Here is a 12,844-nt window from a genome sequence, read left to right on the forward strand (position 1 = left end):
TATATTTAACAAACCCAAATCTTATCAAACATTTGTCAATTTTCATGCTCAATGCAATCCTAATGCTCCTTTTGTTATCAAAATACACTCAAATAACCAATTAAATAAGATTCAATCTAAAAAAAGAAGAAGAAGAAGCTTGCTTTAATGTCCAAACCAACAATCGTCAAGCTTGAGTGAGAAAACCGGATAATCGAAAACTTCAAAACAACGCCAAGTGATGTCGGAAATGTATCTGCCGTCGACATATTACTAAGTACCTCGAAAATATTCTGATGCTATCACGACCAAACCACCAAATTTGAGAGAAAAAATGATTTGCAGATAACAAGGATTAAAGTTAGATAGAAAAGGCCAGAGGGGTTAATTTTGAAAATCACAAAAAGTTTGTGTTTAGTTTGTAAATTTCCCGGATTCTGAACCGGATTAATGATGCGATATTGTCTACCACGTTAAAAACAAGCAAGTCTTGATTCAAGGAAACGATAGTCAGGGTAATTGTATTCTCATTAGAGCCCAAAGTCACGTTACTTCTAACGTAAGTGCAACATAAAAATTGAATTATTATCGCACGTGTGTATAAAAAATGATGTACCTACTCGATGTGACACGTGCCGCCGGCCCCAATTGGGAAACCTAACGAAATACGACGAAAAGCCCATTAACCCAAACACGGAAGCCTCCCGCATTCACTTTTGTGTTCTGGATTTGCAAATTCACTTGCCTTGTTTTGTCTCTGGCTCTCGATTCTCATTGTTAGCCAGTCGCTCACCTAAATAATTGAGGAAGAAAAAACCCTAACCCTAGGTTTCGACAAATTCAACCCAATGGCTAGCGACGCGCAACAGCAAGATTCTCATCGTAAGCATCGTCGATCCGCATCGGATGACGAAGCCGAGAAGTCTTCGAAACGACACAAACACCGTCACCATCATCACCGTCATCGTCACCACCGAAGCAAGAAGCACGAAAACGAAACCAAAAACGGCGGTGAAGATATTGCTCCTCCTGTTTTGGATAATAATAGTGTTCGGATTGATGATGATGTGGAGGAAGGAGAAATTCTTGACGAGGACAATCTTGAAACCAAGAAATTTGAGTCTGGTGAAATCCAGGCCGTTGGTCTTCGTGATGGAGTCAATTCTCGAAATCCGGTGTGTTCTGGTTGCCCTTAAGCTAGTTAATCTTTATTGTTCAAATTTGACATTGTTGGTTTACTTTCTGTTTGGCTACAGAGAACTGTGTGAATAGAAAAGTCTCGGAAATTCAAATCTTGATTTTTTTTTCTGTTTTACGGAAACGTTTTCCTTGCTTGGGTTTGAATTATTGACAATCATAAATTTAAATTTTTTTGTCTTTCTTTTTTCAAATTTCTGTTATATCTTTGAACAATTCTCGGTAGCCAAACAGAGGAGAATTTCTTTCTTTGTTTTATGGAATTGAATGATGAGTTTTTGGTTTGTGAGAGCTTGTTTAGAGTACCTGAGTGAGTGTCTCATGCATATAAAAGAATCTGCTTGAGTCAATTGCAAAAGAAGTTTCCCCTAGGCGTTTCAATGGAGAGACTGATGGCTTACTGTTTATTTGTAAGAGCTGTCTACAAGTTTTTATTTATATTTTTATTATTCAGTACATGTGTTTTTATATTTATTTGTGTTATAGTTTTAGACATTGATGTATTTCAAATCCTTTTTCAATCTGCTTGACATTTTTTTGTAGGGTGTTGGTGAAGATGCTATGAAAGACAACATTGGGAAACAGATTGGTGATGATGTAGTTAGTAGTTCTATCTGTGATAAGGTTTATAATGAGCAGCATGGCAATGGTGAATTACCTCGTGAAAATGGTAGAGAGAACTATAAGCAGTGGAGGGAATCTAAGTCCCCTTCAAGAAGAAGTGCAAAGCGTAATAGTTATCATGATTTTGATCCAATGGAGGATGATCAAAGCTATTTACATGATAGGAGAAAGTCAGTGTCCTCTGAAAGCTCTGGGGATAAATATAGCCCAGCTTTGCGCTCACCGTCACGGGATAGATCTTATGATGAATATCATACTAGAAGGGGTAGATCAAGGTCACATGATGTTGTTAAGGAAAGATCTCGTTCCCAAAGTGTGATGGAAGAGGAAGCCCCTTTAAAAAGAAGCAATTATCATGAAAGGGATGCTAACGACTCTGAAGATGAGAGACTGGTTCGACGCGGTAGGAATGAACGACACGGTAGTAGGGATTTGGTGAGGGATGATGAAAGGGAGCACAGAACTAGTTATACTACCAGATATGTTGGTCGAGAAGATAGGCATCATAGTCGGGAGATAGAAAGGGAGCGGAGAAGGGAGTGGGAACGGGAGAAAAGCAAGCATCTGGAGGTGGACAGGGAACGAAGAAGAGACAAAAATCGAGAACAGAGTAGGGACAGGGACATACACCGTGGGAGGGAGGAACGAGATAGGAGCAGATATGAGGAGGTTGATAGGGGGAGGAGAAGAGAGAAGGAAAGAGATAGGAGCAGGGATAGAGCCAGGGTCAATGATAGGGACATGGATAGACAAAGGGATAGGGAAAAGGACAGAGTTAGAGATAATAATTTGGAGAGGGAAAGGGAGAGACGACGAGATAGAAGTAGAGATAAAGGTAGGGATATTGAGAGCGACAGGGAGAAGGGTGCAAGTCCCAAAGACAGTTATAGCAATCGAGATAGGTATAAACATTCTAGGCACTTGAAGCACGATGATGATAAAGGAAGTTATGGTGATAGAACAAGGAAGGATGATCTAGCTAAGATTCATAGTTCCAACAGTTATTCTATGGAAGGATCTGGGGACAAAATAACAAAAGATGAGGATGAGCAAGATGATTTTGAAGAGAGGGTTGCATTGAAGCTTGAGGAACAGGAAGAAGAAGATCTCGATAGAATTATGGAGGAAAGTAGAAAGAGAAGGCAGGCCATTCTTGAAAAATATAAAAACCAGCATTTACAGCAGCAAAAAGACTCTAATTTAGTTGATGTGGAAACTGATGAAAAACCTTCAGAGCATTCAAGTCAATCCACCGATGTTAACAATAAATTACAGAATGATTCCAATGGTAGAATTGATGGTGTGAATGTCCATCTTGCTGACCAATCATTTTCAGTGAAGAAGTCACCTCCACAAAATGGAGTCACTGCTTTGGACAAGACTTCTGTTCGTGGGGGCCTCGGAGATGGTTCTCCAAAGGTCTGTCCGTTCTCTCCGATTTACTATTTTGTATATTAAAAATAACAAATGTCTGTTTATTGACCCTTGTATCCTGTTCTAACTTGATATTTCTTTGTTGATTGTGCAGAGTGAGACATCAAACCACATTCCCTGTGATGATATATTTGGAGAGACTCCTGTTGGGGTTCGTAAAACGGTAAGTTTGGTGGTTTTTTGTGGTATATTCTATTTACTTGTTCTCTTTTTCTTGATTGTTGATTGCATGCATTGCAATGCAGCTTTCATATTATCCAATTTGATAGAATATGTTCCTTCATAATTTTTTTTTTTACTTTCTATAATTTCTGGCTATTTATGTAAGATATTCACTTTTGTTATGTTTGTGTCATTTAATGGTTTGACCTTTTGGTTTTTCCTTTTTTCTTTTGCTATCTCCTTAAATGCATTCTTCTGACACTTTAAAGATGCTGATAGATATTCTTTGGGCAGCCCAACTGAACTTATCTTTTGGTCCTGCTGCCGAGAGCCCAAAATATAACTTTGATACTTGTTTGGTGTTTCTTAAATACTTTGCTTGGGATAATTTTTCTTTTTAGTTTGTAACTTTCTATTTTAGTCGAAGGTGATTGTACTCAATTGTCTGTAGCTTTAGCTAATGCATTCAATTAGTATTTGATAGGCAACTGACTTTGGAAACAACACTTTGTTCGTCATTTTCGTCATACATAATGAATTCCGGTTTGTAGTACTCCGGTGATATCTTATTGTTTATTCACTTCTTGAATTTTTGTTGGAGTTCATCAAGTATGTGCTTTTGGAAACTGAGACGATGATTATGAATATCAACCAATTATCTCCTCTATCACTCTGCTGAATTTTAATGTTTTGTTCTTTGAAGGGCAAAGCAGAAGGCTTAAAAATCATAAGGAGTGGTCTTCACGACAACTGGGATGATGCAGAGGGGTACTATAGTAAGTTGTGTCTTCTCTCTTTTTCTTTTAAAAATTATTGCTCTGTGATAATTGATGTGATTTTTTTTTACCTTGAATGCCATACTTATGTAGCAATTACCTCTTCAAAACTCTAAAGAAATTCACTGTGGGGTTTTTCTTTCATAACTCCTTAGAATGGGAATCGTAAAAAGTGGGGAGAATCTTTTTTCCCTTTCCATTATCCAGTATGGAGGAAGATCGAAGATGGCTTGTATTTTCTCTATTGAAAGGAAGCCCACTTCCCAGTTCTATGGTTACAATGTAATAGCATTAACCTTCTCAACAATAGCTATTTGGTAGGACGAAACTAACTTTTTTACATTCTTTTACAGTGGGTAATTCCTTGTTCTAAATTGTTTTGCCTTTGTCATTGTGTACTATGTCACATGACAAACTGCTGCTGAGAAGCTTGTCTGATATTTCACTCATTGTGCCGTACGATGTAGGGAAAAAAAATCGATATCTTCTGACTTGCCCTTGCTAAACAACGCTTACTTGTTTTTGTATTTTAAACAAAATTTTCTACTTACTTTCTGATAAATTGATCAATTTCTCATTACTTGCAGTAGCTGATTTTCATAATCGGTTGATGAAAATTTGCTAAATACAGTTCATCTATGATGATTTCCTTGTAGCCTTCTTCAGTTAGAAAGTAATAGATAAAATTAAACACGTAGAGATGTTGGAAGTGTTTGTGGTCTGAAGTTTGATGCATCAGTATTTTGTGTTCCATTTTCTCTCAACTTAGCCAATTTTTCTTCCCTCATTTACTTTATCCTATACAGGTTATCGATTCGGTGAAATACTTGATGGACGGTATGAAGTCACTGCTGCCCATGGGAAAGGTGTTTTTTCAACGGTAGTTCGTGCAAAGGATCTTAAGGCTGGCAATGGCGAACCAGAAGAAGTGGCAATAAAAATCATACGTAATAATGAAACAATGTGAGTACTCATTTTATCAAATGCCTATGAGCTAGTTGTTTTGGCCTCTTTTCTTTTAATAGATTTGTCTAGATCTGGCTTTGACATGTTAATTACGTATATTTGACAGGAACAAGGCTGGTCAGACTGAGGTTCAGATTTTAAAGAAGTTAGCAGGTGCAGATCCAGAGAATAAACGCCATTGTATTCGCTTTGCTTCAAGTTTTAAGTACAGGAATCATCTTTGTTTAGTTTTTGAATCTCTTCACATGAATCTGCGTGAGGTTTTAAAGAAGTTTGGTCGCAATATTGGTCTTAAACTTACTGCAGTCAGAGCATACGCAAAGCAGCTTTTTATTGCCTTAAAGCATCTCAAAAACTGCGGCGTTCTTCATTGTGATATAAAGCCTGATAATATGCTGGTAGGATTAAGATACTTTATGATTGGTTGCTATTTCAATTAATTTTACATCTTTATTTTTAAGAAATAAAATTTGATTTTGTTGCTTCAGGTAAACGAGGCAAAGAATGTTCTGAAGCTTTGTGATTTCGGCAATGCCATGTTTGCTGGAAAAAATGAAATTACACCTTACCTTGTGAGCCGTTTTTATCGTGCCCCTGAAATAAGTAAGTTTTTCCTCGTGCGTCTACTTCGGCTATTTGAATGACTGTTATTGTTTTTTCCATTTTTAAAATTTAGCCTGTTGGGTATTTTGTACTTGACAAGTGTGTAGTTGATGGCTTCTTCTGTTTAGAACATTAAAATTAGTTTGTAATGTGTTTCCTATCTTTAATTTCTTTTGACAGTTCTTGGCTTGCCTTATGATCATCCACTGGATATTTGGTCTGTTGGTTGCTGTTTGTATGAGCTTTATACTGGAAAGGTTCTTTTCCCAGGTGCTACAAACAATGACATGCTACGTCTTCACATGGAGTTGAAGGGCCCCTTCCCGAAGAAGATGCTACGTAAGGTAAAGGTTCCTTTATTCAGTGTACGTCCATTTAATTTACAACTTGATTTCTGTGGCGTATGATTTAAGAATATGAATGTTGAATTTTGATCCTATGCTTTGGATTTATGGAAGAATTGGATATGCTTGCTTTAGTCCTGCATTGGGTCTTCTGTACTTGTTTTAATCTGCTACTGAGATGTTACACTATTGTCTTCTGCTGATAATATTTTTATACTGGCTTTCTTTTCCAGGGGGCATTTACCGATCAGCACTTTGATCAGGATCTGAATTTTCATGCTACAGAAGAGGATCCTGTTACTAAAAAGGTACACTTATGGTCTCCTATATTTGCTTCAATGCTTACTATGAATGGTAATTTGTCTAGTTCTGGTCTGCTCTAATGTTTCCTAAGCATTTAATTCTGTGCTTGTAGGCTATAAAGAAGATAATTTTCAATATTAAGCCGAAAGATATTGGATCTATTGTTACAGCCTCTCCTGGTGAGGATCCTAAGATGTTAGCCAATTTCAAAGATCTTCTAGACAAGATTTTTGTGTTGGATCCAGAGAAGAGGATGACAGTGGCACAAGCATTGACGCATCCCTTCATCTCGGGCAAGTGAACAATGTTGCTGATTTTATGACTCCAGAAATCTGTTGCGCTAGATATTTGTAAATTATGGCCTAATTCATATTTAGATATCTAATCATTGGGCATTATCTGTCTTTATTTTTCTACGCTGGCCTATGAGCTCTGAACACACTGTGGGCATGGTTGAAGCAAAAGAGGGAATCATCAGGAGTACTCCTTTCTGGCAGTTCTTTCAGTGGAATGTACTTGTTCCTATTGTAAGACAACTAGCCAAAGGCGTTTTTTTGCACTGTAATTGTTGTTAATTGTGGCTGGTGTCAAAGTTTATTATATCTAATTGTTTATGCTTCGTCATCATTAGATTTGTACTTCTGATATTCTTATGCATTTTAAATTAATGCACGTGGAAAGAAACATATCCTGCTATAGAGTTCATAAAAGAAGATTTGTCCATAGAGATTTTGCTGAAGATGGCAAGGAGGGTTTCCTTTTTCTGAACTGCGACTAACCTCCATTTCTCTTGCAATACCCACATTCCATTCTATTGGCTAATCTCTGTTTATCGTTTTCCTTAATCTCTTACTGCTATTATTTATGAATCATTGGGCCGCAGAGTGTCTAATTCTATCTTTCATTCAGGATATCTGCCACTGCTTATGAGGCAATCCTCCAGTGCTTATGTGCTTTAATGGCACCCAGTAGAAGGTACCTTGGTTTGTTTATTGGGAGCTTATCGTGCACTATTGAAAGTCCTTGTCTTGATACTGTTATTTTAGCAATTCTAGAATTAGTTGTTGGGATTAGAAGGGAAATTTGTACATCTAGAACTTCTGCCAATTATTTGTCTTATCATTTATACTTTTCTATTAGTTATGTGAAGATGAAAATTCTGTTCTTGAGTCAGTGATGGTATTACGATCTAAATGATTTTGTGATTCTGAATGTTATTGTGTGTGTTACGTGTCAGTTTTTTGTTTTTGGAAATCTATTATATTGTTTCCTTAATTCTTTCCTGGTGAAGTTGCTAATCAGGATTAATTGGTTGCTTGCATGTGTATTTTTTTACCCCTTCTTCTTCTTATTAAAAAAAAGAAAAAAAATTAAATCCACGTCCTAATGAATTTTGCATTACATCTGATCCATGATCTGATCATTCTGGAGGAAGTTGCACCGGAGGTGTTTGGATTGAGCGTTGAAGTTAAATTGTGCTTCGGTAAGTATCTCAATTTGAATCTTCTGCTGCTTATTTAATTGAATAGGTTCTACGCAATGTGCAATGTGTACTCTTTAGAATGTCAATGTTCTGATTGTACTTTTTCCCATCTTCTAGGTGCAGCCATCACATTTCTGAAGCTCTTGTAAGTATTTATAATCTTACTCTCATCCCAACTTTATCCATTTTGATTTAGCTTATGGTCGTTGATGCTAGGTATCATATATTTATAGTATTTTTTCACATGTAATATCATTGGCAACTTTTGAGGTGCATATAGGCAGAGTGCATCTTGTATGCTTTAATCTCTTTTTTCTTTTTTTCCTTGTTTGTGAGTTGTGTTCCTACTGCTTAAAGCGTGAAACTGTTGTATGCCTATGAGATGATTTGTAAGTCTTTAAGTTATGGCTTGTTGGTTCTTAATTTATATTTACTATAGATAAAATGGCAGAAAGAGGATAGACAATATAAGTATGTAACGAGTCAAATCGTTAATTTTTGACAAGATGATACTTGAGTGAAGTCATTTTATGTTCTGGACTGTTCTATTAAATGTCAGTGGGAGTTTGATATGATGGGTTTCAAAGAGATTGTCTGGAAATTGTATGTGTTCTCACCTTTTGACTCTCTTTTCTGGAGGAGCTTGGGTGGTTAACCTCCAGCATGAATCTATGGGGTTGAATTTACTAAACACAGAATGTGCCATGTGGCTTTTTATTTTTTTTGTGCGCGTCTTATTCAAGATTTCTTTTTTATTAAGTACTGCTGTAACATTATTATGGGAATATGATGCAGGGTTATCCTGTTAGTTGATAATGCTATAGTTTTTTTGCCTAGTAAATTTTCGTGTTTGGATATTTGAAGAACGTGTTGTATTATTCTTGTATATCTGGTTTTCTTATCTATGGCTGTATCCTTAATAACATTAGCACTATTATGTAAAATTTACATGAGAAAAAAAGAAATCTTGAATAAGACTAGCTGTAATTGCCTGTGGAGAACAAGTACATATAATTTGGTATTCATGGATTTATGGGACATTTGGAGTGAGGCAGTGGTAAAACCGCTAGTTTAGGAACCTCTGTTCCAGGAGGGCTAGAACATCCTTCTCTCTGGGCAAGAATAATAGCATTTGCTAATATATGCTGCTCCCGCCAACAGCCTATACTGACATATAGATAAGACATAACCTGCAAAGGGATACACTATTGTTAATCCATTTCAGTGGACCTTTTATCGCAGCTTAGTGGATGCTAGGGAATTTCTTGCTTATATTTGTTAAGTAGGATGGCATAAATGATCTGATTCACTATGCCTAGGGTGGTAAGAGGTAGTTCTGTTGCTCAGTATTTCTGTGCTCTTCAAACAAACCTAGGATTCTAAATTTCTGGAGGGCCTTCTCAAGATTGCAATACTCTCTAGGGGTAGAACTGTTTACACATAGATGCTGTTTGGTTTAGGCCTAATATTTACAGCTAAAAGCAGAATAGAGGGAAACAAATGTTCTTTCTTACACGGGAAAAGTATTGCTTGAAGGCAGCAGGCAATACTTTCAAGATGTAACTCTCTTTCTCTCTCTTTCTCTTCCCCCTTCTTTTCAATACTCTTTGGAGGCTAATAGCTATGTGTCCAAACCTTGAAAGAGAGGTTGTAAAGAGCCTCCTCTTGAATTATTAGAGGTATCTTGGAATGTTACTTTTGGAATATAAAATAGGGAAAAGAAAATGTCGTAAACATGATTTAAGTTTTTGAAGCATTGCTGTTCTTTGAATGAAAAAATGACAAATTTTAAGTCATGTGACATTTCAGCATATGTGAATCAACCACGAGAGCTAAAAACAATGAACTTTTTTAGCTTTGTTTACTTTCCCAAAGGCTAAATAACATTCTCCATTTGAAGAAACTGCTGCTGATTTGGGAATAGCCAACCTGACTGTATTTTTTGTAAAAATGCTAATGAAAAATAAATATTTAAGGCATTCTTCTCCAATGACATTTTCAAGACATTTTGGTTGCATTTTGCATGATAAATATTTAAGGCGTCTATGGTACTTTTGGCCCCCTCCATAAAAAAGGGGAAGGGGTCTGGGTTTTGGCATTCTTCTCCAATGAGGGGAGAAAAATTCAGTTCTTTAGTTGGTTGTATGTGTAATGGATTGATGCATCATCACTGCAAAATGGCTTTTTTGGATGATTCATCTTGTGTTTTTTCATTATGTTGACAGTCTTTAATATATTTAGAGTGTAAATAAAAGTTATTTTGTTCTCTCTCTGCATGTATTAAGTGCTATTTTATATCGTTATGCTTGTCTGTTGATTTGTCGGTTCTTCAGTGCTTAGATCATTTTACTCTGTTTTCAGAAACTAACATTTTTTCACCCTTGCATCTGATTTGGATATACTGGTAAACAACAATGACAAGTTTTGATGTTGCTTGCTGTTCATGTATTTGCTATTGCATGTCAATCTTTTACAATTTGCGGTCAAGTTACGTTTTTTCACTTTGATGATATGTTAGTTAAGTTAGTCTGCATTTAAAAGTTTCTGTTTCCCATCAAAAAGAAGTTAACCTGCCATATAGGTTGATGTGGCTTGGGTTTCTTGATCAATCTTTTAGTGTGGGGGGTTGCATGTATATAAGCATATGGTCAAATTGATTTCTGGATCTGATGGAAGTCACGAACCTCAGTTTGGAGGACTTTCATTTTCTTTAAATGCACTTCTAATTCAGGTCCTCTAAGTATTGAACTTCTGTTATAATTTCTCCTATTTTTCATGTTAAATATTAATTCCTTTTTTTCCCCCCTGAAAACGAGTCATTATTTTTTAAAAATTTTTCTTCTTTTAATTTTTCTTTTATATAAGGGTTAGTTTTAATGTATCATCATAAGCCCACACGCGGTGTTATCATAATATATACCTATTTGCGATTTTGCATTACTGCATGACGTCCCTTGGATTGTCATGCAAGATTTATCATAGTAATATTCACTAGTTAATTAATGATGTTGAAGATTTGGTCACAAATTTGTTTAGTTTGTTTTAAGTGAGTTTTGACAATGTGAAGAGTTGGTCACGCTAACATCATCATTAGCATCGTTATTGTGGCTGTGCAAACCTTGTGAGACAATTGATTTGGAGGGAAAGGACATCCCTGAATAAATGGTTTTACAAATAAGTCTCTGTTCATTGAACTTATAATTTTGTACAAGAGCTGACAACTAAATTCTGTACATAGTCTCTGTTTGTTGTTGTGTTATTGAGGTGTTGTGATTTTTAAGCTGCAGTGGTTGTGAGAAAAGGAAAAAATGATATTTGAGGGATTTTATCATTCAAGTGTGGGATAAAATTAACGTAGTTTTTGAATCACAGTTGTAAATTTCCATCAAATGCTTTCAGTGCATATGTTTGATTGGAAGAAATGGGAGAAGGGAGAGAAAATAAGGGAAAAAAGTGGTTAATATCAATTCATTGTTCAGTTTGATATTGAATCATCTCCTTGTTTAATTTCTAGCTAAATTCTGTACTTAGGCTTTGTGAGAAAAGGAAAAAAAAGATATTGTAGAGATTTTATCATTCTAGTGTGAGATAAAATTAATGGAGTTTTTGAATCATAGTTGTAAATTTCTATCAAATACTTTTAGTGCATGTTTGATTAGAAGAAATGGGAGGAGAGGGTGAGGAAATAAGGGAAAAGGATGGTTAATTTCAATTCATTTAGTTTGATATGGAATCATCTCCTGGTTTTATTTCTTTTCTCCTTTCCTTCTTTCATTTCATCAAACCAAACATGTCATCATGGTTGAGCTTAACTACACAAATATCTTACGTGGTCTTGGTTATCTGGTTGAGCTGGATATAATTCGAATTTCGGCAAGTCAAAAGACCTGAAAAGATTGTAAAAGATGGAGATTTGAAGGGAGTAATGTTGGTCTATTTTACGTTTGTTCTAAATGCTATTGCATTTGAACAAATTTGAACCAGTGTTGAGTTGTGGTCAGCTGCTCATAATTTTCTGCCACGTGTATGTGTATGTGTATGTATAGTAATATACGTTTAAATTTAATTAAATTATTTTTTATTTAAAAATTAAAAATTATATTTTTGAAATGGCTAGTAAAAAATTCAATTCAGCACCAAAGTCAAATCCCATATGAATCCTTTGTTGTACGAGAAATGAGCGTTGCAAGAATTTCTTGAAAAGAAAGATTTCAATATTTGAATACAAGTTAAAGGCAGGTGAATTTGTAGATCAACTTTTTGAAACTTATCCCGATTAAACGAATTACCCAATGAAAAACAACACTGGATGGTAACCCGATTCTTTTTGGAAAGCACGCCAGAGTTGTTAGCGAAAAGAGTTGTTACGTTGTTGGGCTATATCTTAAAATCCTTTTGGAGCCTGGGAATAAGTGTTTTGAGATTGATAATAAAATTCATTCTGGATTTCTGTTAAGAAATTATGGAAAGCGCCCATTAGAGTATTTGACAAGGGAGGAGGTAGCGTATCAGCAATCGATTGAAAAGTCATCACTTGCTAACCTACAAAAACAGATTGCAAAGACATTTACTTCTAGATTCAAGGTGAGAGCGTCAGTCCACATTTGACTATTTCCGATGTATATAATTATTTGATAGATTTTTCTTGTCTGTGTTACTATAGAAGAATTCTGTCCAATTTGGATTATGAACGTGGACCCATAGCAGTTTTATTCGATGTAACGTCACAAGTAATGTCTCTAAATTTCTTGCTAGGCAGGTTGAGGAAGTTTTTCTAATAATAAGAAAGGATGGAGTAATTTCGGTCGTGCTTCCTTGTATATTCAATAAGATCTCTTTCTTAAAAATAAATAAATAAATAAAAAATAGTAATAATAATAGTAGCAATAAAATTTATCACTCAGGTGATGTTGGACTTTCCATGTTCTATCACATGTTCAATTAAATGACAATCAAATATCTTGATTAAACCC

The 12,844-nt window shown here is 35.6% G+C and overlaps 1 protein-coding gene across 15 annotated transcripts; it reads left to right on the forward strand.

Moving 5' to 3' along the window:
• The first annotated feature begins 678 nt into the window (after positions 1-678).
• On the forward strand, positions 679-11,719 carry LOC102607665 (uncharacterized). 15 transcript variants are annotated; one of them, XR_001508697.3, is made up of 14 exons: positions 679-1,154; positions 1,720-3,219; positions 3,329-3,397; positions 4,100-4,172; positions 4,979-5,135; positions 5,245-5,291; positions 5,445-5,536; positions 5,627-5,741; positions 5,922-6,085; positions 6,319-6,393; positions 6,501-6,915; positions 7,298-7,363; positions 7,820-7,871; positions 7,989-11,719. XR_001508697.3 is itself a non-coding variant. In XM_006484387.4 (10 exons), exons 1-10 carry the CDS (start codon positions 828-830, stop codon positions 6,687-6,689), a joined length of 2,961 nt encoding a protein of 986 aa, XP_006484450.1. In that variant the 5' UTR covers positions 680-827; the 3' UTR covers positions 6,690-7,129. The 15 variants fall into 15 exon arrangements, 1 of the variants encoding a protein (XP_006484450.1); XR_008054232.1 differs by having other exon boundaries at positions 680-1,154; positions 5,245-5,536; positions 7,989-8,016; positions 8,511-11,719; XR_008054233.1 differs by having other exon boundaries at positions 680-1,154; positions 5,245-5,536; positions 7,989-8,016; positions 11,244-11,719.
• The last annotated feature ends 1,125 nt before the right edge of the window (positions 11,720-12,844 follow it).

This window comes from Citrus sinensis, chromosome 4 (genome assembly GCF_022201045.2).
Source record: "Citrus sinensis cultivar Valencia sweet orange chromosome 4, DVS_A1.0, whole genome shotgun sequence".
NCBI classification, from domain to species: domain Eukaryota; kingdom Viridiplantae; phylum Streptophyta; class Magnoliopsida; order Sapindales; family Rutaceae; genus Citrus; species Citrus sinensis.

What these genes read in the sequence shown, in the direction of transcription:
- LOC102607665 (XM_006484387.4), top strand. Translation starts at nt 828, where the DNA reads ATGGCTAGCGACGCGCAACAGCAAGATTCTCATCGTAAGCATCGTCGA. An exon ending in ATACGTAATAATGAAACAAT is followed by an intron (nt 5,136 to 5,244) that starts GTGAGTACTCAT and finishes TATATTTGACAG; the next exon opens with GAACAAGGCTGGTCAGACTG. An exon ending in TTATCGTGCCCCTGAAATAA is followed by an intron (nt 5,742 to 5,921) that starts GTAAGTTTTTCC and finishes TTCTTTTGACAG; the next exon opens with TTCTTGGCTTGCCTTATGAT.